Below are 24251 nucleotides of genomic sequence, written 5' to 3' on the forward strand. Positions count from 1 at the left end.
GAAAACAAATACACAATTTGCATTTGGCTTTTAATACTTAATTATATATTATTGAGTACACTATACATTTTGTTTCATTGCTATAAAATGCTATCTATTCAAAACTCCGGTAGGCATTCCAAAATAAAATAAAAATACAAATTATTATTATTATTTATACCTTTCGTTTTATAGAAAATTTCCTATATTCAAGATATTTTGCGTTTTATCATGATATTAAAGCAGTATCACTAAATTTATTATTTGGACAAGTTTTAATTTTTTTATTGTGATGATATAGGTTCTCCACACGCTTAGCAGGTAGTGCACCCTTGGTTACTGAAAAGAAAAATAATAAGATATGTTTGATTATTATGACTTACATACATATTGTAATGTAGGTATTAGGTTAATTATCATTTATAATATAACGTATTATGTAGGTAGTCAGCGAGAGCCAGTTTCGATTATAACGGTGTTACGAGATGTTGGTTTTATTTGGAGCTCCCTAATTCCCGACAATAATTTGCGACGAGGATTATTTGCGACTGGAAGTGTAGCGGTGCAGAAGGAACATAAGAAAACGGAAAATGTCGGTGGGAAGACTAGGAGAATTCGACGTGAAGTCGGGGAACTGGACGGCATACGTGGAGCGCATGGAAATGTACTTTGTGGCTAATTCTATCACGGAAAAGACAATTAAATTAGCCACATATACAGTACAATAAAAAACTGCAAGTCTAGCACGCTAACGGCGCGAGTAGAGCGAGCCAATGTCAAAGTGCGAGTTGCCAAATTTGACAGACGAGGTATGGTTCACGCATCGACTTGCTCGCTACTTGAATATGATAAGTGACACAAATAATGTAATAATGTAACTATCAATTTTCTCAATTCCTATGGACAATAGGTATGTTTTTTCTTTTTCTTGGCTCTTCTATAAGCAATATGCAATAAAAAGATATTAGAGTGCGACATCTTGAAAAAGTCGCAGATGTCCCGGTAGTCACGTGTACCAAGGAACTTTTTTTATCTGGCGTCGCGTCGCGCTTACATAGCGTGCTGGTCTACAGTAAGATGGTGTAGTACAGACGCCGGACCAAAGAGAATCTAATCACTATGCTTAAGCAGCATATCAAACATGGCGACTTCTAACAAATATGAGAAATGTACAAGTGAGGTAGAATACAAACTTAATTGAACCTCTTAGTGGTAGAGCTGCAAGAGGAAGGGCTAGACGTACACATCGTGATCAAATCCAGGAAATGGATGTTTTAAAGAAAAGCCAGATCAGGAGTAATCTAAACCGGCGGCAAGCAAAAGTGGTGTGTTACGATCAAAGTCAGTGGAATTCCGTGGTCTGCCTATCCCAATGGGAAATAAGCGTAATCTTATGTATATGTGTTTATGTAATTGAACCTCCTTATTAGGTCCTGAACCTTATAATAAAAAAATAAAGTATTACCAAGGAAGTGGTTCCAAAGAGCTTGTACCATCCAATGACGATGTTGGAGAGATTGAGGTCGTCTAACATGATCTGCGCCACGCCCATGAACACCTTCTTGCCCTCGATGCGGCCGTAGTCGCCCCACACCGTCACCTACCACAATACTCTGGCTTAATAACGTTCAACATAACAGCATCATACATATATTCTCGAATATACACCCAATTCAAATTCAAAAATAATTTTATTCCGTAGGTAACAGTTATACTTTGAATGGTAATTTTTTACATAACTAGCGTCTCATACGCCTAAAACTACTGCAGCTTCTCACAAGCAGCCCTTAGATCTCCCCCCTGTTTTATAAGTTCCATGTTATCACAGACTGTTCGTACACAACTCTGTCGTTTAAAACATTTACTAAGTAAGGTCGGTCGCACTTTGGACACGTTTCGTACGTATTTAATTCGTGTACATATACGAACACGCAGGAACAATCCCAGCATTCTTTGGGTGTAGTTGGGCCTCCCATGGGGGAGTCCGTATAAACTCTAAATAACAAACAACTGACTTCAGTCGCTTGATACGAAGTCTTAAGATGGATATGACAACACAAGCCTTCAGTCGGTAGTTAGCCTTCCCGCGCAGAAAGTTATAGTATGTTTTGACACGTAATTATAAATACGTACTTGCAAGATACAGCCCTTGAAGTTCTCTCGGAAGGTGAGCGTTTGCTGGTAGAGCGGATCGAGGGTGCGTCGTGCGGTGCTGGTCTTAGCTTTGGCGACGCATCGCTTACCGCTGACCAGGTACACCTTGACGTAGGGCGCCGGGAGAGTGCGGCTGCCTTGCCGCGCCTGCAGGCCCCGTGCGCGGATCACCTCCACCTAGCAATACCGCAAAGTCAGTACATTTTTATTCAATGTGGGACTTTCCAATCTTCGTTCCCCAAAAACACGATAGATGGCGTTGTTAAGTATTTTCTTCTTCACGGATAACAGACATATTATCTTTCATCTTTGTTTTTGGGTATAAATGATGACCCTTTTTATTACACCTAGGTACAAATACAACTTCCACCTAAAATTCTGATCAAAATAAAGAGAATCAACTTCATTCTATACATAATGTGATCCAAATATCAAGTAACATTTAGTTTTATATGTAATTATGTACCCCAGCGATGTGAAAATAGGTAATTATCACGTTAAAAGTGAACAACGCCATCTATCTTATGTTTGGGGAACGTCGATTGGAAAGTCCCTCATTCTTTATTAATTTTATTATGCACATAAAAAATATTAAAATGTATAACAAAAGGTCAGTGGTGCTTACGTGTGTGACGGATTTAAATGCACAATAGGCATAGGCAAGCAATATAAAAGACCTAAAGACCTTGTCTGTGGATATCGGAGAGGGCGGGTTTTTAGTCCGTTTAGTAGGTCATACAAAAGCCGTGGTAGTCCAGTTCGTAGAACGCTTTTCACGATTAGACTTATGTTATTTGAGCGAAAGGTTAGATTCGTAGGCAGGAATAAATTCTTTTATAAACTCGCCTCAAGAAATCCTTTTTGGTAGCACATAGAGAGTTGCACGTCACCCAGGGTGGGCGCGCCGAGTAGTTGTCTGCCGACCAGCTGTCCGGGGCCCAGGCCGTCGATGAAGTCCGATAGGCCTCCGCCCTCCGATGAGCCCGACCCCCGTACTGCACCGGGCGACCATCTGCACATAGCGGATATTCGATAATATCTACTAGACTATCTACAATGGAACCAGTTTTCAAAGTTGCTAGATGGAATATTTAGCCTGTTTTTCCAAGTTATTTAGGCTGATGGATATTATTCATTACCCATTTAAGTTTTAATTAATGTCGATTTGAACTGAGACCCGTTTTTTTATAATTTTCTACACAAAATATTTGATTTCATACACATGCATGCATTACTTATACAGCAAATAATTTCGAATAACTCTCGAAGCGGGACAAGCTTTGCTTGGTTGTTGCGACTAGTCAACAGCTATGCTCCGCCTTGAAATCATAATTTCACAATTTACTCGCTATTTATATTGTTTTCTAACCCTACATGTTATACTCCTTGGGATTCATAAATAGGCGAGTGTGTTTAGACAATGTGCACTGCAATACCACATAGTCTGCATATTAATCGGCTATTGATGCAATGCACATTGCCTAAACAACGAAAACAAGGTGGTGGGTGCAATTTTGAAAGCAGGCAGATACAGTGTTATACAGATATAACGGAAAGGTAAAGGGAAAATTGATTCACCAGACCTTGTTTTTCGTAACTACCATAAGGTTCAGAATAAGTACAATAATAATTATAAAAAGTACAGCAATGACAACATTGATACAATAGTGAAGAAAAGGGCGGCAGTCCTTCGGATGCATCGAGTGGCAAAAGTTAGGTAACCTACGTGGAAATTAGGACTATTAGAACATTTTAAGATCTAGGTATAGTTAACGGTGAACAGGTGCTAAAGAAACTCTATAATGGATTTATCTAGAAGAATTTGAGAATAAATTGATTACGTTAAACCTACGTCTCGGAAGACCAAAGTTACTGCTAGATCTGAGATGAAAAATAATCTACTATTAAATATCTCTTACTAATCTATCTATTTCATAACCAAGTTGTAGTACATCATACATACTACGAACAACAATCAATATTTGAGAGCATTACATGTTTCATCCTAAGAGGAAGAACATTTCCATTGACGCGTATGAGGCTGCTTGCAACACCTAACTTGTGGACCGTTTATATTACATCCGACGAGTACTTACGGTATTTTTATTTAAAGGCGATGAGCAAGGTATGAGACAATATCAGTGATGCATGCATAGGTGTTGTGGTAGGTCGTGGTATGTGTTGTCGATCATAGAAAAATGGAAAATAGTCAAACGGTTCATAACAATATATAAGTGCAAACATCATAGGCTTTCAGGCAACATATATCATCCAACCGGCACCGTGCATCGCATGTTGCGAAGCGCCTTTTGGATCCGCGAACACAAGTCGTCCCGGCACGCATTCGAGCTGAAAACGTGGGATAACGTGGCCGGCTCCTGTAATCCAGAGGGTGCGTTGCAAATGCGATAGAAGACTCGTGCGTGCTGAACAGAAAACAGAAAGAAGTGAGAAACACCAACGGAAACCGGATGACATGCGTTTTACAAGACGAGAGGCACACAGAGGGGCGGAGGAGAAGACGCGAGCAACATCGATGAGCACATACAGGAGAGAGCGCCTAGCGGCCGGGGGCGCTGGGCGCCGGGCGCAGGGCGGACGAGCGAGCGACACTTACGAGGATCCTTCCGAGCTAGATATGGAGACGAGGCTGGCGGCGCACACCTCGTGCGAGCGCTGGAACGTGGTGGTGGCGGGCCCGGAGCGCTTGCGCCGCGCGCCGCCGCCGCCCGCCGCGCGGCCCACGCGCGCTGCCCCAAGCCGCAAGCCCCAGTTTAGCAAATGTTACAGGACTAAATTGCATTACGATCGGATTCCAGTCACTTTACGATGAAATCTTTAGAAATTGGATTCCGATCGGCGTCTGCAACTTTGACGTGCTTCGGCAGATGCTCATATTGATGGCGCATGAAAACTAGTGTGGAATATCTAAAATTAGATACGTCTATCTTATGAGTAATAGATATTTATAAACACGTGTTTTGGTCATTCAAGCTCGAAAAGGTCGTGAGTTAAAAGGTTCTTTCAAGTGCTGAAAATCAAACGTCTAACGTTGCCAGTAATTAATGGTATTGAAGTGTTTTCCAAGTGACATGATTTCAAATATGTAGGTACGGAAATGAGCACCTCGTTCATTAGAACGAAATGTATGATTATTATTACATAATGTTTTACGTATTTTTGTTCCATTTTCCAAAAATATTTGTTTTACCATTCATACCGTCCGCTCGGTAGTTTGGTAGCACATTTACCGGAGAAAGCTCTACTTTAGCTATCGTTACAAAAGCAACATTGCACATCTAGTATTGTGAGTATTCATAGCATGCTTTTCTGTTTCTTAATTGTCTCATGGATAGCTTTTGGTAATGTTATGGGCGTCCCTAACCTACGATATAATGTCCTAGCCGCGCGATATGTTCGTAATGAAGGATAGAGTTCGCGGTCGGCCGCCGCCCGTAGCGCCCACTATTGTCTCAATGTCGCCGCGAGCGCCGCGAACCTGTCCTCGTCGTTCTCGCTGGAGGCGGAGGAGGCCCGCGACACTCCGCCCGTCATGCCGCGCATTTCGCCGGGACCCACCTCCTCGCTGCGTTGTACCGTAAACGAATTTTTCCCACGTTTACCGAACCCTAACCTCCGTTTCCTCCCTGTCGATCATTTCATTATACACTTTCATTAATATAAATCATTTGCTGGTCTCCGAGCATTGTGCGCACGTTTAGAACGTGTCCATAATGCCGACATACGAATGTGGGTGTTGCGGGCAGGTCTGAGGGTGGGTGTGCGAGTAAGTGTTAGGGTTCACCTGTAGCCGACAGTTGCGAAGTAGAGTTGCTCTTCTTGCCCATGCCGGGGCCAAAGAAGTCCCGGGGCTCCGCCTTGAGCAGCACGTCGTCGCTGGCGGGCTCCAGCTCGATGTTGCCTCCCAGTGCGGTGTCACTCAGGCTACCATCTTTGTAATAAAGTAATGTAAATATCATTCCAAGACAAAAATAATTCACATTTGTAATATAAAGTTACGTACCTGCTTTCTCGTCCGGGGGTACATCAGCGTTGCTAAGGCTCCGCGTGAATTGGTTGCGCCGCGACTCGCGTCTCTCCAGAGGTTGCGGCTGGTTGTTGCCCCGTCCGTTCTCACGCCCACCGTAGTCGTTGCTGTGTTTCGGTTCGCGTCGGGAAGAGGATTTCCGTTGAGATTTTTTCCCCGTAGATTTCGGGGTTGATTTTTTGTTCCGATTCGAGATGTGAGTTTGCAGTTGTGACAGTGTGGTTATGGGACCCGTAGTAGTTGGCATCGTAGCGCGAGCAGGTGAATCGAAGACAGGCGGCGCGTCGTCGTTGCACGGTGGGGGCGTAGCGACAGGGGTGAGCGCACGATGATGCGAGCCGAGGTTCGAGGGAGAAAGAGCAATACACATAGAGTTAGCCACTTTACGAAATTCTCGATCTAAATGTTCAGATGATGAATACGATAAAGAATACGACCGGGGGCGAGCATTTTTTATAATAGAAGGTAAAGGTTTCAACGAATAATCTATACTAGCGGGAGGGGAAAGAGAGTTGGGAGAGCGATACTCTTGGAAAGATGGCGTTTCATTTATACTGACAATGTTACCGAGCCTCTTACTAAAGTTGATATCAATTTCGGTGTCTCTCAATGATGACTTAACAGAACAGATGCTCATCTTTTTGAACACATTGATGTTCTGTTCCGGCGTCGGCGGATCTTCATCACGAGGATTGTGTAATCGCATTGCGGCTGAATCGGAATGCCGCCTTTTGATATTAATGTTGGTTTTTGGAACCGGTATTTTGTCAATAGACGTTTCTTTTTTGTATCTGACATTGTTGGTTTGGTCGCGATGCGCATTGTGTGGCAAATCCAACGACTGTGTCAGATTTTGGCTTTTACCGTCATAGCTCGTTCTAAGATCTAAGGATAATATTTTTTTCCTATTAGCCATTTCATTTAAATTAGATTTAGATTCACTAGTATTTAGTTCACACGAGTTTTCATGTTTGATTGGGTATAGTATATTATTCATTTCCGAGCTATTCTGTTTTTCAATGCTAACGTGAATGGTTGTTTCAGCTTCACTGCCATCACTATCATAGCCGTGGTACTTAGTATCGTCTGTTGTTATCTTTTCTGTACTGGTTTGCTTTAGTGAGCAATTAGATGTGTCATTCTTAGTTTTATTACAGCTTATGGACGGTATATCCGGAAGAGACCTAACGAGTGGCTTTTGGAAATGTTGAATGTCAGGCAATTTACGTTTAATTTCTTTATGTACCTTTGGATGGTAGCTATCGGTTTCGATTGTATTCGAACGTTGACAGTTCAACGGCATATATTGTTTCCGTATTTGTGTCTTCCGCTTTATTTGATTTATCTGCGACATGAACTGGATTGGCGGGCCATAGTAAACGTTCGACGGTAAAGTTTTTTTTGGATTATTAACCGCCAGTGAAATTAGTGAATTGTTGATCGGGTTTGGAGGTCGGGATAGATTCATCTGGAAGACGTAGTCTCTAGTGTTGTCAGCGATCTTGTACGTGTCGGTATAGACGGAGTATTCAGGGCAGCTGGAGCTTCGTTCATAAGCGTGGCGGTGGGAGTTGTCTTTGGATCCAGAGCCGGCTGAGCGGCTCCGAGCGAGGGAGCGCCGCATACGTCGCGGCCGATTCCCAACCGGTACGATATTACATTCTAGACGTGAACGGATTCGCTTTCGAACAGCACGTTCCGCTCCAGCCGGCACGCTCACGTATGGCAGAAGACGACGGGGTGGTCGACCAAAGCGACGACGGGGGGATGTCGGGATGGGAGTGCCACTATCACAAGAGGACGACGTACTATGATGAGGAGGAAGAATTCGTTTTCGGCTGTAAAATCGTGTAAACACTGTTCTTTAGTACGCGGTATTGAAGTAGAAGAAATTCTGCTATGAAGAAGAGTTAGTTATCGAGACATATAGGTAGGTAATAATGATACCTGAGCATACGAGTAGGCCGAGGGCGCTCAGATTGCGTGCTGAAGGCGCTGGAGGTGACGGATGCGACAGACTCGAGGTCGGAGTCTGCGGCAGCCGCGTCGGGGGACAACCGCCGCCGCGGCGCCCACCCGCTCGCTCCGCGCCCCGCCAGCTCCGAGTCCGACAACCCAGCGTAGTGCCGCTCCCAACCTACACCAACCAATAACAACATCACATTACACATCACTTACCCTACCCTCTAAACTATACCAAATCTCACTAGACTCTTAAGTTCTACTTCTACAGTACAGTACTTCTACAGTTCTAAAAATAGCTGAAGTGCAGGCAACTACCACAAAATCAACATTCATCTATTTGAGAGTGACTGTGAAGTGTCCTGGCGATTATGAACGGGTTATTGGGGGAGACTAGACCTTGTGCCAAAGTTATGTTTTATTTGCCTCTAGTTCGAATGACTGAACTTTAAGTCTCGAAACGCATTTAATTTCCTTAAGGCTCATGATACATTGAGAGCAACGAACTATAAACACCACAAATCTCTAATGCTTCATATTATGGAAGGGTTTTAAAGGGCGTGAACTTTTCTCTCAGTTGTGGATTTCTGACACCTAAGTATTTTTTTCCTTCCATTCATCGAAGCACAGAGTGGACAAATACCTTGATGGTCTGAAATAATGAATGGCCACTTTACATATGGAGGGCTGGCGCAAGGATTTGCGTGTATTGACCTTGTGGCGTGCTGCGGTAGGTGAGTGTGGCGCCAATGTGGTGCGGGCCGATCCACTTACGTTCCTCGAGGTCCGCGGAGACCTGCGCTCGCACAGCCCTCTGGGCGCTCTGTCGAATCACAAGTACATGTCACATGGCTTGTATGGTAACTGAACATCTGGTATCTAAAGTTGAGGAAGTACCTGGTGTGGTATTTGCGGTAGTTGTCGTTTTTTAGGGCTGGTGGTCGGCGTAGCCGTGGCGGACCGCGACTGGAAGCGTGGTGCGTACGCGTGAGTCGGCAGCCGCGACGCGTCGCCGCCGCCTCGGTCGGCGTGCACTGCAAATACATCCCTCGATGTACCACCGGCAGCATACCAAAGCATGCTTACAACTTGCCATGCGTATCTCCGTGTACCATGAACCTAAAATGTTCTCGATAGATGCGACACGAAGAACAGAACACACGGAGGCAGCCTTCGAAAGAGAATCAGTAGATTGAAATGACATGCAGACATCATGAAATGGGCTAGACTAGACATTAACATTATCTAGGCGTTGTATTGACGTTCAATGGGGCGGAAGCCGTATCGGAACGTGAACACAACGCTCTCGAGGTATAGTTAGTGAAGAACGTGCACGTGTCAGGTTAGAGAAGGACGAGGTCAGCGGAAGATGCGTGAAACAAAAAGTGGAAGAGCGAGGAAGATAACAGTAAGTGGTAGTAAAGTGGTGATGAGCGGACGCGACGAGAACGTGCGTATCTCGACTCGAGTGTTCCGTGCGGGGTCAGGCCCGCGTCTCGCGGCGTGGTCCTAGCTCCGCGCGGGTGAGTGTGCGCGCGCGGCGGCACCTGAGTAGTCCCCGGGCGGCGACAGCGAGCGCCGCGGCGACTTGCGGCCCGCCGCCGCCGACTGCGACCGCGCCACGCTGTACCCGCCGCTCTGCGTACACGACAACACACTTGCTATACACATTCATATTAATACCTATACTAGGCTCTGAAAGACAAAACCATCAAACAAAACAGCATAAGTAACTATAAAACCGTGGGAATTATTTGCCATTTAAATCTATTGAAAATACAGTCTTGCCATAATAGAAATTTCTCTGCTGGCTCTGCAACGTCTTCATTTTCTGTTTAACTTGTGTAGCTAGAAAATTTTACTTACTCTGCCATTGTCCCGTGACATGCCGGCAGCCCGCACCCGTCCCGCCGGAGACATGTCCCGTCTGCTACATCGTGCCCCATCTGTGTCCATCCGCTGGGAGGAGAAAAAACAAAATAGAAACGTTCTAGTGCTTTATGAGAAAAAGCATTCAAGCGTTGCTTCAAAGTTCTGTATGCGACGAGGAAGACAATAATAATTGCGCCAAGTTTCTTTCTAGGTATCTTTTAAATCTAAAATGGAGGTGGTATAACTAGAAAGATATCTTTGCATTACCATTTGTCGACATTGGCAAAACTGCAAGTTTTCTAGGCAAAGTTTATGCTTGTTGAACGCAGATGTCGACGAGAGAGTGAAACAATACGAACACTGATACTTCGATTACATTTCTAATTTGATAAGTTTTGTAATACCTCGTGTGAAGGAGGCGGGCTGGAGCTAGATGCGAGGCTGGAAAGCGAGTGGTGCCTGCGCAGATCGCACTCGCTGGGCGTGTCGGAGTCCGACAGTCGGGACGTCGACGTGGATGGCGGCGACAGATGTTCGCCGTCCGCCTCCTCTTCGCGGTAACGCTGTGGATAAAGTATTATGTGACACTGATGGTGCTTCTCAGATACGTGGATCCTGATAGATGGGCAGGGTCATCACTCACTGGGTGCTTCAAGATGAGAACAGACATCGAGATAGACTCCGTAAAATATGGTGTGATGACTTCAACATCTAACGGAGGAATTAACCGGAGTTCGCACAGGACTGGGAAAAGTCGAAAGATCAAGGGAGGCTTTGTTCAGCAGTGGGATCAGGTAGGCTAAATAAGATAAGATTCACAGTCGATTTCCACTACAGCCGTAGTCAGTTGGGAAGTCTGCTCTCTAGTGTGGTTTTATATCCATTTTGTGTTATAAAGTACGCTACAACGCATTGTGAGAGCATTTCTCTGGTCAACTCTATAGTAACATACCATACATCAATGGATCAAATATAGAATGCGGTCTGAGTTCTCACTTCTAAGTGCAGATCTCTCAAACATTCCAAGAAGCCACAATAAGTTACGTTACACCAAAAGCCATAGTGGGGGAAGTTGGACATACTCGAGAAGAAAGTAATCGTTTGTAATACTTACACTAAAACTAGATGTTTCTTCGTGAGGCTTTAGCGTGTACCAATTGGGTTCGTGGTTCATCACAATGTTGTCTAGGTCTAGTAGGACCTCGCCGAGGAAGTCGTTCGGGCCGTAACGGTTCAAGTCCCAAACCGTCACCTGTAATGAGTCAGTAAAAACATTTTAATCCAATTCGAGTCTTAATCTCCTTTGTGCAAAGTCCACGTTAATATACCTAATCGGTACCTCGTAGGCTTATTTTATATTTAAGCTAAAATATTTTTGGAAAGGAGAATGGGCGAATCTGGTCCAAGATCCTCCACTGATGAGACTTATATATAATGAAAGCTTATGCTTTCCCTATGATTCTGGCAAAGTTCTATCAGATTCTGTCCCGGGGTTCTTTTTTTACGGCCATGTTTGTCCTGGCTAAAAATGTGATAAAATACAGTGGGAGCTAAAATCGACTCAAGATTTCTTGCTGGATAACTAAGTCTACATAAATAATTATGTATCATATTGTATATCATTTTAAAGAGGATCTTTTCCAGAATCCGAAACATAAAAAAAAAACAAAAAAATCTTTATGTAAGCGAATTATAGTCAATTTATATCTGCAGCGCCATTGTTTCTCGGTAGCTAAGTTCAAGTTTCATGCCTTTTACCCCTTCCAAAAGTATCTTACCGATTTTTTTTTATATTGCTTCCGGAATTTGATCTGACTGATAATAACAAGAAAAATAAATAGACACCTCTCCGATAGAGAGCGCCTAAGCTATTGCCTATTGCAAGAAATCGTCATCATTAGGAAGTCATTACGGTATTGCATATAAGCTTATCAGCAACTTGGAACTTAGTCCAAGAACCTCCACTGGTGAGACTTGCATGTAGTGATAGCTTATACTTGTCCTATGATTCTGGCAAAGTTCTATCAAACTCTGTCCTAGGGTTTTTTTACGGCTATGTTTGTCCTGAATGTACAGTAGTGGACTGCAAAATCGCCTCAGGATTTGTTGTCGAAAAACTATTTATCTAAGTCTATGTACATAATTATATATCACAATGTATATCAATTTTAAAGGGGAAGGTTATCAGAATCAGAAACACAAATAAAAAAAATGCATTATGTAAACGACTTTTAGCCAACTCACGTCCGTAGCACCATTTTTCTCAGCAGCTATGTACGAGTTTCGCGCCTTCCAACCTTTCCAAAGGAGCCCAATCATTTTTTCCTTCTTCTGATATTGCATTCTTAACCTGACAAGTGACAACAACAAGAAATAAAATAGATACCATTCCGATAGAGGCCGCGTAAGCTATGGACCTATTGCAAGATAACGTACTCAAAGGCTAGTCATTATAATCCAACAGACGTAACATGATTAGAATGCGGCAGGACGGAAATGTAGTACATCGCCTTATGCGAAAGAGACGAAATATGTGTCTCTTTAACACTAACAGTATACAGCTTAGTAGGTACGAGAGAAACAAGAAATAAGTCATTCTAATCAAGATGCAATACAATGACTCTATTGTATACAAAAGAAACACATTTATTAAACAAGTTCAGGCAATAACTGGTGCAAAAGGCGGCTTTATTGCCAAGGTAGCAATTACTACCAGGCAACCTTACGTTTACGATACGTTTGTTGTACCATACTGCATTGTTTATAAGACAAGCTATAAGCCTGGATTAATAAAACAAGATTGTGGTGAAAGAAAACATACTACATTTCCGTCCTGCCGCATTCTAATCATGTTACGTCTGTTGGATTATAATGACTAGCCTTTGAGTACATTATCTTGCAATAGGTCCATAGCTTACGCGGCCTCTATCGGAATGGTATCTATTTTATTTCTTGTTGTTGTCACTTGTCAGGTTAAGAATGCAATATCAGAAGGAAAAAATGATTGGGCTCCTTTGGAAAGGTTGGAAGGCGCGAAACTCGTACGTAGCTGCTGAGAAAAATGGTGCTACAGACGTGAGTTGGCTAAAAGTCGTTTACATAATGCATTTTTTTCATTTGTGTTTCTGATTCTGATAACCTTCCCCTTTAAAATTGATACACATTGTGATATATAATTATGTAAGTATATAGACTTAGTTAAATAGTTTTTCGACAACAAATCCTGAGGCGATTTTGCAGTCCACTACTGTACATTCAGGACAAACAGGGCCGTAAAAAAACCCTAGGACAGAGTTTGATAGAACTTTGCCAGAATCATAGGACAAGTATAAGCTATCACTACATGCAAGTCTCACCAGTGGAGGTTCTTGGACTAAGTTCCAAGTTGCTGATAAGCTTATATGCAATACCGTAATGACTTCCTAATGATGACGATTTCTTGCAATAGGCAATAGCTTAGGCGGTCTCTATCGGAGAGGTGTCTATTTATTTTTCTCGTTATTATCACTCAGATCAAATTCCGGAAGCAATATAAAAAAAAATCGGTAAGATACTTTTGGAAAGGGTAAAAGGCATGAAACTTGAACTTAGCTACCGAGAAACAATGGCGCTGCAGATATAAATTGACTATAATTCGCTTCCATAAAGATTTTTTTTTGTTTTTTTTATGTTTCGAATTCTGGAAAAGATCCTCTTTAAAATGATATACAATATGATACATAATTATTTATGTAGACTTAGTTATCCAGCAACAAATCTTGAGTCGATTTTAGCTCCCACTGTATTTTATCACATTTTTAGCCAGGACAAACATGGCCGTAAAAAAAGAACCCCGGGACAGAATCTGATAGAACTTTGCCAGAATCATAGGGAAAGCATAAGCTTTCATTATATATAAGTCTCATCAGTGGAGGTTCTTGGACCAAGTTTCATACAAAAGTGCCCATTGTCATTTCAACTTAGGGTGACTCCTTTGTAGTAAATCTTCTAAACCAGACTTCCGCAGACTTCTACAGGTGACTAAAGTGTGACTGTCTTTCACCATGTAAAACCACATCAATGAGCCAACATTAAAAATGAATACTGCCTGTTTCTTGACATATGTTTCCTATTAGATAGGAATAGCTTGATCCCCTGTTACCATAAGGTTCGTCATATCCATCTTCAAAAGTGGATGCAAGTCGTGTGAGAGATTACGGCGTGAGTTTATGTATGTAGGTGTCTAATAATTCCAACAAACCCACCTCTAAAGTCCGTTTCTTAATGTCGGTAATTCTAATGCCGCAGTACACGAAGGTCTGATTCCACCGCGGCTCGAGGGTGTTTGCGAGCGTTTTCGTTCGACGCTTGCTTTTTTCGCTCTTGTCTGGGAGGAGGAAGATCTTGGCGTACGGGCAGCGCGGGGAGCCGTCAGCGCGAGGGTTCAGGCCACTCGCTGATACGATGGTTACCAGCAACTGAAGGGCGCTGATGTCGAAGTACACTTTCAACTGTTGAAGAAGCGTTGGGATTAGTTTAGTGGGAACTTGGAATTTTTATTAATATCGTTTTGTTTGGTAAGGACATGAAAATTAGTTGTTTGAAAAAGTATGATGATTACGTACTTCGGAAGGTACGTTAAGCGGTTGGTTAGCCCAAACTCCTCCACCAGCCCGCACTGGAGGAGGTGTTGGATCGGATCGGAGTATGCTCCATACCCCCTTCGGTTGATTAAGGAGACGCTTTTGCCCAGCGGTGGAACGTACATCTGTTGTTTATGTTGTGTTGTCCTTTTGTAACGATTACGGGTTTTTATTATGAACTCTTGATGACAGATTTAATTATGTAGCTTCGAAAATGTTAAATTGACCTTCAACATATATCTATGATAATTACGTTGAATCAATGATTCTGATTTGATTCTCATCGGTGTAAGTATTCCGCGCGCGTTCATGCCACACGCTGATACTACGGTCACAAATAGCTGAATTTGTCGAAATACACTTTCAACTGTTGAAAAATATTGTAATTGGTTTATGTGGAACTTAGAATTTGCGTTATTGATGGTAAAAAATACGTTTCTATCTAAGAATACTTTATAATTTTTCAGAGTAATCTGAGAAAACAGCTCACGTAGATTGACGAATTTCCTCGGCAAGTATTGATTATATATATAGAATAGGGTTGCCACTCACACTATATACGCTAATTGTCCTGCTGAATTGCCTGAATGCAAATGAACTCATCTAAAAATAATGTTTTTAATTTTTCTGAAAGTATTTTCGGAAATTCGTATCCTTAAATTATGTATAATTCTCTGAAAAGAGTTACCAACTGTTATTTTAAAGGAAGTACTGACCTGTATCCTCCCGGCCACGTTGGCGTTGTGCCCGTGGCGCGGGCGCCGGCGCGCATGCACGTCCGGCGAGCCCGGTGACGTCACCAGCACGCTCGGCTTCTCGCACCCACCCATCACCTCCGTGTACACTTCTGACACAAAAGCTACCATCACACAATATGTCTCGTGAACTATCTACTTGTAAACTCTTACGCATAACTTAAGCTCACGACTATATACCAATTGGGGTAGTTAGAGGCACATCCATCGCAAGATGAACTCAGTACCAACACTTCACCAAGTTTTCTGTTAGACCAACGTGATAGGTGGTGAGCCGTATCTCCGTTTATAAAGGTCGAAAGTCTTTACACATACGTATTAACAAAATAAAAGCTGTAACAAAAGTTGGAATTTACTATGGGAAGTTATCGGTACTTCACTTAAAATACTTTAGTCTGGCATGGACGATTATTATTATTGTACATATTTTAATAAGCAAATAAGTATTTGTGTGATAAGTTCATTGTAAACTAGTTGTCCAATCCAAAGTTTGTAAGCTTGATCAGAATACAGTGTTTTACCCTACTGACTGTAAATGTTCGGGGTAAATGACTGCGATTGTTTTCGATTAAAAACTCATCTATCATTTGGTAGATTACTAGATTAGAGCTTTTAGGCCTGTTGAATTACGCGTGTCTAGAATATAAGTTTCGTCGTAGACAAATGCTACGACTGCTACGCCGTAGCATATTAATTGGAATCTTGTTTTTTGTAATAGGCTAAGTAAAGTGGATAAATTATATTGCATGTAGGGCAGTGAACTCGATGAAGGCGGGCAACGGTAAGAAAAAACGGTGGCTGTGAAGGAGCCGGAAGGGTGCGCTAGTTATAGTGGCTGCCCCTACAAACTCCCCGCTCGCTTACGTTAAATTTTAGACCCTAAGGCAGGCGTTCGCAAACTTTTAAGTTAACGGAACACCCACCAAATACTACTTCACGTCAAACACCTAAGTACACTATAATTTAAACTCATAAGGCCATGTTTTCCAGACAATAGTTAAATAATGGAGATTCGATTTTAAAAACAATGGGTCACAACCGTAAATAAAAACAATATTAAAACGAAATTTCGCGGAACCTTGGTCACTTTTCTGCCCTAAAGCATACCTTTATGAGTCCGCCAGGGCTGGACGGGGTGCCTGGCCGGGGCCACGGGGCGTGAGACCACCAGCTCCACGTGTGAGTCGTGCTTGCTGTCCGCCACCACCGCGGCTACTTCCTCCGCTGACCTGCCCTGTAGTGGCACCCCGTTCCACTGCATCACCTCGTCACCTTCGCAGGATAACGTTATATTAGGGCAAAGTAACGATTGGACAAGCAGTTTGATTGTATGCTCCAGAAACGGCGGTGATATACGCGAAACCGAGCGAACGGTTTATTCATATATAAGTCGTTAGTCGTTATGTAGTTGAGGTAAATAACATATTTAGAAAACGTTACCATATTTTTGAACATCTTGACTGCTTGGATACCATTGGCGCAATTAAACTTGTCATATTTACGATGACATAATTGAGCCGAACTATTTGACATTGTAAGCGTCTCGCGAATCTGGACGATTAGGTTGTTGCCAACTTTTTGAACACGCAGGTTGTGCCGATTATTTTGGTCACTTAGAGTATTACTATTTATACGGCCACCTTGAACGCCCCTAATTATTGGACATTCTGGATGTTGCTAACTATATGTATAACTCGATTGTCACTATTTGCTTCTGACTGCATCATTGATGGTGTTCGAAATTTTAAAATTTCACACAGCATCATGTCCACCCCCCAAGAGTTAGGCAGAGGTATACACCCACTCCTCGTCAGTGGGGCGAGCCTAATGCCATTAGCGGGTGCAAATCCTGAACACCACGTCATATGAATTATCCAAAAATGAATTCAAACTCACAAAGTCGAATTCAGTGGTTTAAGTAGTCGTTACATGAGTTATGTCGTGGACCTTTGGCGACTCAATAGTAACCCTGACACCAGGGTTGATGAGGTTGATAATTCACCTCACAACCCACACGAGAGAAGAAAATCCCGAGCCAGGATTTGAACCCGTGACTGTAAGATGTATGTCACGCTTTCTCCGAACGGGGCTATCACGGATTTTAGGATATATGCTGAATAATACCGAACAGTTCTGAAAAAAAATAATATATTTTGATATATCGATCTAATTATAATAAAGAAACTCATGTGCTTATTACCTTCGTCTTTAATGGTTACGAAACGGTATCGTTGATGTCTTTCCTACGCATTAGCTTCGCTTTGGAATAGTCATCAACGAGTGACTTTCTTCGATCTAACATCAACAATAAAATAATCTTCCTTTTAAACTGATTGGGATGCAGAAACAAATTAAGCTTACGTCCATAATCCCTAATGGACTGCACAGAGCTACAAGTAATCAGACGATATTGTGGTGACATTTGATTTATAAATAAGAAATTGGTATAGGTGTGGGTATTATGAGGTTGAGAAGAAGAAGAATAATTGATTACCTATTCGGAGATTGCCTTCAAGATCCGCAATGGAGCCTTTCTTGACCTTCTCGACGACGGCTCCGCGAGTGCCGTCCGGCAGCAGCTTCCCGCCGCCCACCTTCAGGCCGAGGATGGCCGCCGACGAGTGCCCGCCTCCCTCCACCACGCTCTTGCGCAGTACCATGTGTCCCACCATGCGCGACCCGTCCGCCGACACCTGCCAGCTCAGCGGGAACTGCGCCACACAACATACAACGTCAAACACATACCAAGGTACGTACCAAATCCAAACAAGGTGACAAAACACAAAGTGCACAAACCGACGCATGCCCGTCAATGCAAACATGCTGCAGCCAAACACAAACACACACAACCACTGCCCTCGCGGGCGTTAGCTCCCGAGGCTTAAAATGGTAACCGGTACCATTTTGGTTCTACAAGTTTTTTTGCTATTTGGCACCGTTTAGACGGTTCGGCGTATTATTCTACTATTCTAATCGTTTCTAAGTTATAATTGTATTTGATATAGTACAAAAGAAAGATTGATAAATAATACGTTATTTATGCATTGTCTACGGTTTGTTATATATGGAAAAAAAATGCTCGTGAAGTACCTTAGGGCAATCGCCCCTGTTTGAGTCTTCGCTGGAGGTGAACGTGCTAGAGGTATCGATGCCAGAGTCTTTGGTGGCGGAGTCTTGGCTGGTTTGTCGCTCAGACTCCCAGCGCAACGACGCCCAGTCGTGTGGCGCGCCGGACGCGTCACGACCGCCCCGCGGGAACGTCGCGGCGCCTTCGTGCCCATCGAAGCGCACCGTTTTTTTTCTTCTTTCGGTAAATCGTCGGTTGTCAGAGGAGTCTTCCCACAAATAGGCACTCTTATACACCGCTCGGTCGGTTCGCGGGCCCTCGTCTGGCGCGTACGGCCGCAGGTACGCGCCTTCGCCGTCGTCTCGCGCGCGCCAGCGGCAATCAGTCACAGAATCGAAACTGCGCCCGCCGGTGGGAGCCCTCGACGCACCGAATGAGCCGCGAGCCTCCGCCTCGAATGCGGCCGGCGAATGATTGGTCAAATTGTAATAATTGTTGGCGACCACGCTGGCACTGCGCAGGTGCGGATTCCTGATGCCTGCACACGCCTCAAGTTGTCCTACGAATGACACCGCATAAATAGTAGCAGATATGTCGCGCCGCGGCCTATACACCCCCTAGGCGATGTGTGCGCGCGGCGCCTGGCGTGCCCGCACTGACGACGCGGCCTAACTCTACTCTTTCTTACTCCTGCGCCGACCGTGCAAACGGTTTAAGTTACCACAACAAACATAAACTTGCCCACAATCATGATCATGTTTGTTTTACCTTAAAATTAAATGAAAGCGGTGTTCACGCACAAGCGGAAAGAGTGTGTGCCAACTCATGAATCATACAATAAAACAACAATTACAGGAAGTACACTTTTACAAATACTAATGGAATTCATAGAAAAGTTGCCAAGAACACTTCTTTTCGCCCAAGCATGCCATACAAGTTGCTTTAACCTCACAAAACATCATCAATGTCTGATTTGTGTTCTACTAGGTGAAACTCATAAGGTGTTCTGAAAGAATTAACATAGCATAGTAATGAAAATTGTTGTAGAGTTTCAGAATTTTAGGTTTAAGCAATTGTATTATACAGAAGTATGTTTAATTTTACATGTTAATTGGCACTGATTGATATTAATCTTGTATACTCGAACGTCTGACAAAACAATATGTAAACATAAAAACACACTTCTGTCCATGTCCTGTACAAAAAGTAGGATTAAGTTTAACAACCATCGCAGATTGGTCGACGAGAGGAAGAAATGAAAAGATGTAAAAACCATCAATGTACAATAACGAATACGGAAACATCTAAGTCAGCCATAGATATATTACAACGCATAAATTTCCCGAAAAACACGCGTCTCACCGATAAGAACTTTTTCATTTTCTCGTCTAATATGGCCTGACGCTGGCTTCTGCAGGAGTCGGAGGAGCCGCTCCTATCTCTATTACCTGCGAACAGGACAGCGGGGTGAGCGCGGGGGACCTGCGACCACGCGGCCGCGCCGGGCGCGCGTGACCGACCCACATCGCCTAGGCTTTGCTATTCCCACACCAACAATGCACTACGCGCTTCAAATCTGGCACAGACACTTCTAGCATGTGTGCCAGTTTTGAAACATTGGAAACCTTTAGCAGCTGACACGTTCTGAAAAAGAAACCACTGAGTGCTATCTGGAATTGTAGAATTAATTACATAGAAACAGTTACACACATCCAACTACATGAAGAGACATGATGGAAAATACATAATATATATAGTATATCGGTAGATAAGTTTAGGTGCTCTACATTATCCGTTTCTGTGAAAATATATCGTACTATGTAACTTATCATATAATTACCTGAGTTAACTTCTACTGTAATCGGACTTAATTAATAATACCTCGCACGGAACACCTTAACTTTATCATCGTTCGATGTAAAATATGGTAGTGATAAAGGCATAATGTATTTCAATGGTCGTATTGGGCTTCGTATCGGGTATCTTGGCTATTGTTGTATTCGGTCGTGTGTAGTGTAATGTGGTGTAATGTTTGGGGTGACAAACAAAATCAGCTAGGGCGGAGGGGATCTGTGGCGAGCGGGGTGGGAGTTGGGGGGTGCACTCACCGCGGTCGCGGTACTCGTCGTTCTCGTCGGAGACACACTCGGGCACCTCGTCGTCGGAGGAAGAGGAGCGCGGCGGCAGCGGCGGGTGCGGCGCGAGCGCGGCCAGCGAGCCCAACGCGGCGCCGTGCGGCAGCAGCGTGGCGCCCGCCTCCTCCACGCCGTAGGCCGCCTTCTGGCGCGGGTGCACGAGGTGCGGGTGCGTGCGCGCCAGCCCCTCCAGCTCGCCGTAGCAGCGCGCCTCCTGCTGGCTGTACTGCCTGCGCAGCGCGCTACCGCTCCTCTGCAGCGGAAGGTTCTCCTTCTCCGCCGCGCTGTGCGCTCTTTCCAACTTCGGTCTTTTATCGAGTGATGCGTCCGGTTGTGGTAAACCTCTCAGATCTGATTCCATCTGCCATAACATGGCATCGTGACCGGCACTTTTGTGAATCCATTGTCCAGTTTTCGATAGTAGTTCTTGTTTTTTACGGCAGAGAATGCACACCCATATAACCTGTAAGGGTGTTTGGGTTGTAATTCTTCTTTTGTAAGTTTATCGTCGAAAGGACTGAGGCAATTTGGTAGGTAGCTACGCAGTGCGGAAATGGTAATTAATTGCCACTTTTCTTTCTAAGCAAATAATTTACTTAACTCGCAATTTAAAAAGTAATATTTTCAACAAATCGATATAACTACCTGCATAACCCACTAAACAAAAAAAGTTTCCACACTATTTTCCACAGAAAGTTATTTTTTTTAAAGAAAGCAATCCAATATATTCAGTGGGCTGAATTCCTATTCAACTTCCTAGTTGACCAGAGCAAATACAGTAGAGATATGCACGTCGATCAGCCCATTGGGCGTCTCGGCGTCTTAACTTGGCTCTATCAGTAGGTGTAAGTACCTTCGATAACCTGATAAACCCACCTTATTAGATCGCAGAGTGACCTTCCCCCCGCACCTTGCGCAGCAGCGCACGCGGCAGTAGTGACAGGAGTGTCCCACGCCGTCCGCAAACTTGGTCTTGAGGCAAATGTGGCAGGTGGCTGCCAGTTCAACCCCCGCCGCGCGCTGCAGCTCGTTGCGAGTGCGGATCGTGTGCTCTAACACCGCCACTTCATCTTGCTTCCGTCTGCCGCGGAATGTTGGCAGGTTAGAATGTTTCTTTTTTTATTAAAAAAAATGAGGCAATTGAGCAGAGCGATGTATACAATGACTCCGTTAAAGAGATATATCTTGATTAATACGATAGCTATCAAAACAATACATTTTCTTGATAAGTCTCTTTCGCATATATTTTTTTACACTAGGTACACTGTATACATCGATATTAGAAAGGCTGTATACGTATACTATATTTCTGTTCTACTGTCATTTTAATCTAAGGCTATTTTAACAGAGTATAATTTAATTATAATCTTATGTTACTTTGATGGTTAAGGAAAGCCTGAGGTAAATGTGTTATGGCGCGACATGAAGAATGTATGATGAAACATATTGGTGAATATCCACCATCATATGGATATGGTACAAAATGAGATGGTTCATGGACCTCATGGTTATGTCAATACATAACATCTCAATAGATGTTTGATGACGATGACATTGATGTGGCTGTTCCAAAGTATTTATTTGGGATAGACAAAACAGTAGTAAGATGAACATAATTTTTATCAAAATATTCTTAACAACTTAGTAAGTATTATAATCATAAAATGATAGTCCATGTTTTGCCTACCCTTACATAAGCTTGGTTGAAGCAATGCTGCCTCTGAATGAATTGAAACATGAACGAGGGATGTAAGCCTAAAGTCAATTAATGGAGGTGTCGGGTGGGGGGTAGGTAGGTAGTAGGTACAGTGACAATGTTCCTCACGCCTTTCCACCGTACGTGTCCGGACTGCTAACACCGCCGAGATATATGGTATCTTCCGTACCATCGCCGGTTAGAATAACTTATTAAATGCGACCCAAATACGATTCTTTTGTTGTGAAAACAGGGATCAATACTTTTAATAATAGACGACATAGTTACGTTATAGAGTAATATCAAAATCAGAGACCACAATAAACAATTAACAAAAATGAAATGAAACAAATTATTTATAATTAAAAATTAAGCTACCTGGAATCAATTCGTTTTGTTTTACGATTTTAAATAAGTAGTTTTAAGATTTTAAGTAAGTTCAATAATTGCTGAAGAAAGCAAATAGGACAGGCAAGGTAATTTCATTACCTGAAAAGTACGCATGTCACTAAATAAATGGGTACAGTTGTATCGGATTCCATAGAAATAGAAAAAATACTCCCCTGTTTTTCATCGAAAATATTCTGTCACTGAAAGGCTAAAGTGTAGCTGCATTTATTGTTTATTAAATAAGTAAGTATTTCATTAAAAGTCAAGAAAGGCCCTTTGATATAGATCTTAAAAACGTTTTTATGAAACAATTTCATTGAATATCAATCCTTTATCATCCCCCGTGATCCCACTGCAGTACGTTTACAGCAGCAAACATATTACAGATACAAAATCATTAGCCGCATTTGGTACAACAATACACCCTCGAAAATTTTGCTATTATCTGCACAAATTCAACCTACTTCGATATTGCCACTTATGTAGGGCAAAAAGTAGGTCATCTGTAGTAGCAACTTCACAGCCGCATACTTACCTACAGCTTGTGCAAAATATCGCGGGACCTTATTGACTCATCACTTGCTTACAATGACCTTTACTCGGATAATTCAACGAAAATTGTGGAAATCCCATGAACTTTTCACTTTATCACACAAAGAGTTAAATGTCTTCACCCCGTTACTAATGTATTTGTGAGCACAAAGGGGTTCATATCGAATGTAAGTAATTGAATTATGGTATTACACTTCTTCTTTATATTGAAGCAGCGATGCGTCATACGGAGTTATAGGTAGCCAGCTACGGTTATTGCGTGCCCTATGCGACAGGCTGCCTGCGACGGGAAGGTGGCAGTGTTTCATTAAAAAATATGCGGATAATCAAAAATTTTGCCAAAGAAAACACTGCAGAACGCAACTTTGGATGCGTACGTAATCAAGATTATGGATCGCGCGGACACGAATCTATTTATGTCAATACACCTACAGCGGTCGTCAACGTCATAACCGGGATGAGCATAATCGAAATGATAGCGCAGTTACACGGTTAGAAGTCCTTATTACATTTGGACAAGAGACCCAGCGGTGGTGGAACACGACACTTTCACATATGGCGTGGTGCATTACGTGGTAGAACATGGCGACACAGAGGGTGAAGGCAGGATGAGGCGAGGCTGAGGCGGGGGCGGGGCGCGGGGGCGGCGGCGGGGGGCGCACCTCATGATCTCGTGCTCGCGCTGCTCCTCCTGTCGCTGGCGCATCATGACGCCCTCGATGATGGCGCGCTCCTCGGGCGTGAGGTGCGACAGGTCCGGCATGTCGGCCATGGCGCGCGGCCGGCGACGCAGCCCCCCGCGAGCGGTGCGCGGGCCCGCCGCGTGCTGCGGTGCTGTGCCCGCGGCGCGACGCCAAGCGCGCCACTCCGCCCGGAGGTTTATTTAATAATGCCGGGCGGGCCAATGGCGCGCGGTCGTCCTCTGACGTCAGCGCGCGTATTGATTGCCGCCCCCGGCCCGCGCCGCGGCCGCCGCGCCGCCCGGGCCGCCGCGCCGCCGCGCTGCTGCCGTCGCCGCT

General features: G+C 43.6%; 1 protein-coding gene across 8 annotated transcripts; it reads right to left on the reverse strand.

The window, feature by feature from the left end:
* Window positions 1-13: 13 nt before the first annotated feature.
* Window positions 14-24084, reverse strand: LOC126381938 (regulating synaptic membrane exocytosis protein 2). 8 transcript variants are annotated; one of them, XM_050031515.1, is made up of 22 exons: window positions 23895-24084; window positions 21471-21675; window positions 20568-21057; window positions 18483-19018; window positions 17887-18103; window positions 16500-16664; window positions 15354-15481; window positions 14260-14505; window positions 11130-11267; window positions 10420-10578; window positions 10010-10102; window positions 9691-9781; window positions 9041-9177; window positions 8858-8966; window positions 8129-8318; window positions 6158-6288; window positions 5939-6085; window positions 5633-5780; window positions 2980-3145; window positions 2113-2310; window positions 1445-1579; window positions 14-318 (listed from the first exon to the last, which is right to left on the reverse strand). In XM_050031515.1, the coding sequence occupies exons 1-22, from the start codon at window positions 24002-24004 to the stop codon at window positions 316-318; spliced, it is 3942 nt and encodes a 1313-aa protein (XP_049887472.1). In that variant the 5' UTR covers window positions 24005-24084; the 3' UTR covers window positions 14-315. The 8 variants fall into 8 exon arrangements, with proteins under 8 accessions (XP_049887472.1, XP_049887476.1, XP_049887473.1 ...); XM_050031519.1 differs by having other exon boundaries at window positions 8918-8957; window positions 15354-15484; XM_050031516.1 differs by having other exon boundaries at window positions 8858-8957; window positions 15354-15484.
* Window positions 24085-24251: the final 167 nt, after the last annotated feature.

This window comes from Pectinophora gossypiella, chromosome 3, assembly GCF_024362695.1.
Source record: "Pectinophora gossypiella chromosome 3, ilPecGoss1.1, whole genome shotgun sequence".
In the NCBI taxonomy this organism is placed as follows: Eukaryota; Metazoa; Arthropoda; class Insecta; order Lepidoptera; family Gelechiidae; genus Pectinophora; species Pectinophora gossypiella.